The sequence below is a fragment of the Pteropus medius genome, unplaced genomic scaffold (assembly GCF_902729225.1).
Source record: "Pteropus medius unplaced genomic scaffold, Ma_sr-lr_union100, whole genome shotgun sequence".
Lineage (NCBI taxonomy): Eukaryota > Metazoa > Chordata > Mammalia > Chiroptera > Pteropodidae > Pteropus > Pteropus medius.
This window is the reverse complement of record NW_024344370.1, coordinates 5,144,403-5,150,055: the sequence shown is the minus strand read 5'-3', so window position 1 is coordinate 5,150,055 and position 5,653 is coordinate 5,144,403. Positions and strand designations below refer to the sequence as shown.

General features: G+C 40.3%; 1 protein-coding gene across 2 annotated transcripts; it reads left to right on the top strand.

Moving 5' to 3' along the window:
• Positions 1-4,067: 4,067 nt before the first annotated feature.
• Positions 4,068-5,388, top strand: ACTBL2 (actin beta like 2). 2 transcript variants are annotated; one of them, XM_039869982.1, is made up of 2 exons: positions 4,082-4,210; positions 4,337-5,212. In XM_039869982.1, the coding sequence occupies exons 1-2, from the start codon at positions 4,082-4,084 to the stop codon at positions 5,210-5,212; spliced, it is 1,005 nt and encodes a 334-aa protein (XP_039725916.1). The 2 variants fall into 2 exon arrangements, with proteins under 2 accessions (XP_039725915.1, XP_039725916.1); XM_039869981.1 differs by having other exon boundaries at positions 4,068-5,388.
• Positions 5,389-5,653: the final 265 nt, after the last annotated feature.

The window sequence follows — 5,653 nt, the reverse complement described above, 5'->3', positions numbered from 1 at the left end:
ATATCAATGACATTAACCAGGGATATCGACAAAAGAATTCTTTCTCTTTTATTTTAATCCCAAAGTCTATTTCTGATACTTCACTAGTTTGACCCAGATTCCATTTGTAGCCGGATGGAACAAAAGGAAGATTTGTTCTGAATGTTTCTACCTACGCCTTCCTTGGGCAAATTCTTATAGCATCTTTGGGGCATCCTTTTTCAAAGAGCTCATAGTTTCAGAAAGAAGGGATCTGAAGAAGTGAAAATGTATCCATTTCCCTCATAATGGTGGCCTTCCTGCTTTACAGAGAAAAAAAAATGCCCCAGAATGTGATGTCACTTAAAAACCCAGTTCAGTCTCCTTCAATCTGTCCAACCAAAACAGGAAAAATTTCCCAGAGCCAGATCTCTGAATCTTCCCTTCAAGGCAGCAACAGACAGTTCACCAAAAAACAAAGTTGCAATTCATTATGTTCTCAGCAATTTTCTCCTAATTGTTTAGTTAAAATCTCTTCTTCTGTAACAAGAACCCACTCCACCATATCCCATCCTCAATTAAACAATGAAAAACAGAACCGCCCTCCCAGCCCTACCACCTTTTGAATTGCATTTCTTTTTAAATTCCTAAAGATGTGTTACATTTGGGCATTTGTCATGTAATTAAAGCTCAGCCACATAGTATTTTTACTCTCTCATAGATACAAAACCATCCCCCAAACAAGAAATGACCGTAGAACACAGGCTTCCACTTGTCCTCTTCCCAATCTCACGCCTCCAAAATGCATCCTTCTCAGAACACATTAAACTCCATAGGGTGAGAGCGATGCTATGGGGACACAGTGGACACGGGGATTGAGGGAGAAGGGAGAACTCACACGCCCTTTATTCAACTGTAGTTTGGGAATGAGGTCCAATATTGCTTGATCTTTCTATTTTTTCAAGATAAGCAGGAATTCAGAAATCACCTTACTTCATAAATACTCAAAACTAAAAATTTGAAAATGTTCATAGAACACTGTGTAGGTCAATGAAGTTGTGCCTGGGGCCTCAGGAGGTCTTACTAGTCCCAGATATCGTAAATAAATTTCCCAGCTGTGTCTCCAGAGATCCCCAGAAAGGCTGCTTCCTTTGGCTTAAAAAAGAAAAAAAAAAAAAAAAACATCGAGTCATATCTGACCAATCAAAAGATTTCCCCTGGAAATGAAGTATGTAACTTTTAAAACTGAATTACACCTTTACGGCCTGCATCATCCACCTTCTATGTACTTTACCCGGGGCAATGCGTTTTCATAGCTGCAAGCACTTGTTCGGAGAAGAGAGATTGGTTGTGTTTTATTATTTGATAATCCATAATCTCGTTGTAGTTATAACTAGCCAAGGGCTTATAGACGATCTTAATGAAAATGTACAAGAAATCAGGTGTGAAACTTGAGCAGCCACAAAGTCAGAATGAAGAAGAAACACCAAATACAATCCAGTAGCTGCAGCACATCTTTCATGTTTTGTTCTCTGTATTTTTATGAAAGACTGGACTCATTATTAGCCCCAGCCCATATCAGATCACACCTGCATTTGCAGTCTGTTCTTCTCTAACTGTCGCTGGGTCCCTCACACTCAGAGAATTACCTCAACTCCCAAGTGAACTCTCCCTGACTCCAACTCATACTCTTTAAGGTGGTCTGATCACTAGAGCCTTTGTTTTGATTTATATTTTATTATTCTCTACTTGCAACCTTCACCTCTATAATCTGTAATTTCTGTCCATCTTGACCTGTGCTGGGGACCATCAGATTTATTCGATTACCCCAGACTTCTCCAGTCTCATCACACTTCCTAAACCATACTCCTTATCTCTCTTTCTATTACTAATCCTTGGCATGTCATGGTCAAGTCTGGATGTTTGGAGACAATGCCATTTGGCATCTGAAAACTGAGACCTAAAGTGTTCTATCTCCCATAAGGCTAAAATTCAAAGAATGCGTTTGCCTTCTTGATTTAGTTTTTGCTTTGATATGGCCCATTCCTGAAATCACTCTCATGCTATTTTTTTACAGCAATCAGGTCAAGGAGAATTCTAAGGAGAGTATACTAGTAAATCTAGAATCTAGAGGTTGCACTTGTTACCATATGGGCCCCACCACTGACATTTCCACTAACATGACTTTATTTTATATTCCAGATAGGAGATTCCTGAGTGGGGACAGGTGCTAAATGTAATGTGTTTTCATCTCAGTTTTGTAGGATGTTCATGTAGTTTCTTATGGGTCAAAAAAAAAGATGTGAAAGGAAGTTCACAAAACCATTCAGTGTGAAGGTTTGAAGGTGAGTTCTTTAATTTTGTTGAAGGAGGAATTGATTTTGCAGTTGCAGAAAAAAAATTAAGAAAAAGGACATTCCTGGTGGGAAAATAAAGCAAAAGTATGGATTTTGTAGTGAAACACACATTCTGCCATGACGGATTGTCAGCAAGAAGGTTTTGAAGGCACATTATAGGGGAAAGCACCGGATAAATTCAGAATAAAAATAATTCTACATCAAGCTGTAGAGAAAGAAGAGGGCTAGAAAGAAGAGGGCTAGACAGCATATCATGAGTCTCCAAGAGGCTTGTGGGCAAAGACACTGGCTAGTTCTCCTGGCCTTGAAATGGAGGGTGCACTTCTGTCTAGTACTGCAGGGCTGCTGCTACCTCTTACAAAGTGACCATTACTGAATGAATAAACAAATGAATGAAGCAAAATCAAGATGATTTTAGAGAATTCAGATAGCTGAAAAAATTGCTTTTCTTTAGAAGAGCTGATGGGGAAATTATATCCTAATTATCTAACACATACGGCAGCAACGTAATGAACTTTCTTAATTGTTGTTCCTCCTATCACATTGCTATAATCCTACATTTTATCATACCGCGCATTTTACCAGTTTGTCTATATTTCTATACTAAAAATAAAATCCAAAGAACCTGTTCCTAAGAAATAATCAGGGAATAATATATCCTAAAATCGAAGGAAAGCTAATATTATTCCAATGGTGTACACTTTCATAACTACAAAGAGGTTTAATGATATAATTCAGTATATAAATCTTGAAGATCAAAATGCCTTAAAGATCAATTCAGAACATTATTTTAAAATGTATCTTATCACTTAATATTGTTCATTGTTGTATAACTCAAGTTATTGCAAAGTAATTAAAAGTTTATAACCTGTATTTTAACTGATAAATCATGCAAGATAGTTGGACATTCAGCCTCTATGTAGTCTCAATATGAGCCTGAAAAACCTAGTTCTATGAGCACTGCCTAGGCTTAGCAGTGCTTAATGAAATTCACATCAGGAAAAAAAATCTGTAGTGGTTTACTTTATTAGTTATTTTATTGTTTTTACTTGATCTGATGAATTAGAAGTCTATTAAATACCCCTAAATTTTTTACAACACAAATGCATTACAGCTAGAGTTGCCAGGCTACCCTTGGTCATTCGTTATTTTCATTCATTAAAACAGTATTTTCAAATACCATGATGATACCCCGTGGGATTAGAAATGTAATGAGAAAGAAAATCTTGAAAAAGTGAAGTTCGCAGAGTCGGACTTCTGATGTACAATTGTTTGAGAATGAGTGTAGAAAATGGACCCAGGGGAAAAACTGAAGAGAAAGTGGCTTTCTGGCAGTGTTACTCATACCTAGCACTAGCTTTCTTTCATCTTACTTTACATCTCTCATTGCATCATCATAGTTATCTAGAGACCTCCCCAAAGCAGGCTGACAGCTGTGTGTGGGTTGCCTAATTACAGTAACCTGAGATGTGACCAGTTGGTAGCCAATTTTCTCTTTATGAAGGAAGATCTACTAATGATTTAGGTAACCATCATCATAATTATTAATACCTCAAAGGCAACACCACCCAAAAATGCTTGGAATTGGTGGGATAGGACATGGGTGGGGCCAATGCGTACCTTTAAATACTTGTCATGACAGCACAGGCTCCCCTTTCTGAAGGCAGTGTTTTCAGCCTGTTCATTTTCTCTTTTGCACACCATAGCCTGGGATTTACTCTACGCTTAACTTCTGCCCACCCGCTTGGAAGATTACAGCCAGCATCATGACTGATGATGATCTGTCTGCCTTGGTCGTGGATAATGGATCAGGGATGTGCAAGGCAGGCTTTGGTGGTGACGATGCCCCTCGGGCTGTGTTCCCTTCCATGGTAGGTCGTCCCCGGCACCAAGGGGTCATGGTAGGCATGGGCCAGAAGGACTGCTACGTGGGGGATGAGGCCCAGAGCAAGAGAGGTATCCTGACCCTGAAGTATCCCATTGAGCATGGAGTAGTCACAAACTGGGATGATATGGAGAAGATCTGGCACCACACTTTCTACAACGAGCTACGAGTGGCACCAGATGAACATCCCATCCTCCTCACTGAGGCGCCCCTCAACCCCAAGATCAATCGGGAAAAGATGACTCAGATCATGTTTGAGGCCTTCAACACACCTGCCATGTATGTGGCTATTCAAGCTGTGCTCTCTCTCTATGCCTCTGGACGGACCACAGGCATCGTGATGGATTCTGGGGATGGAGTCACTCACACTGTGCCCATCTATGAAGGATATGCCCTGCCCCATGCCATTCTACGTCTGGATCTGGCTGGAAGAGACCTGACTGATTACCTCATGAAAATCCTGACAGAACGAGGCTACAACTTCACCACCACGGCTGAGCGGGAGATTGTTCGTGATGTCAAAGAGAAGCTGTGCTATGTGGCCTTGGACTTTGAGCAAGAGATGGTCAGTGCTGCTGCATCTTCCTCACTTGAAAGAAGCTATGAGCTTCCTGATGGGCAGGTGATCACTATTGGGAATGAACGCTTTCGATGCCCTGAAGCCATTTTCCAGCCTTCCTTTCTGGGCATTGAGTCCAGTGGGATCCACGAGACAGCTTTCAACTCTATCATGAAGTGTGATGTGGATATTCGCAAGGATCTGTATGCCAACACCGTGCTGTCTGGAGGCAGCACTATGTACCCTGGCATTGCTGACCGGATGCAGAAGGAAATCGCAACCCTGGCCCCTGGCACCATGAAAATCAAGATCATAGCTCCACCAGAGCGGAAGTATTCCGTTTGGATTGGGGGCTCCATTCTGGCCAGCCTGTCCACATTCCAACAGATGTGGATCAGTAAACAGGAATATGATGAGGCTGGCCCTCCTATTGTTCATAGAAAATGTTTCTGAAAATCTTTCATTAGTTTTCAAGCTAATGGGTTTACATTTTTCCCTTTTCTAGGTCATGGTGATGGCACTGCCTTTATCCACCACCAATTGAGTCAAGGTAATAGTCTACTCTTGCTAGCAAACTCTTCTCTATCTTAGTGTTATGGGTTCCTGCCCAACTAACCACATCTTGACCTCTATCAACTTAAGAAGAATTCTGATACCATATTCTATTTTCCTCACTTTATAGGGTTCAAAGCAATGTAAACTTGCTTAAGTGAAAATAAGTGACAAGGAGTAAAATCATGAGAAATGTCCTTACAGAATGGATAACTAGAATTTCCAAGCTTTAAAAACTAGTCCTTGCTTAACATATTTAACAGGAGTAGGCTTTACAACCCTGTAAAAAATGTGTATGTGTTTAGCAAACATGTCTTATTAATTAGTATTTTTGTTTTATTT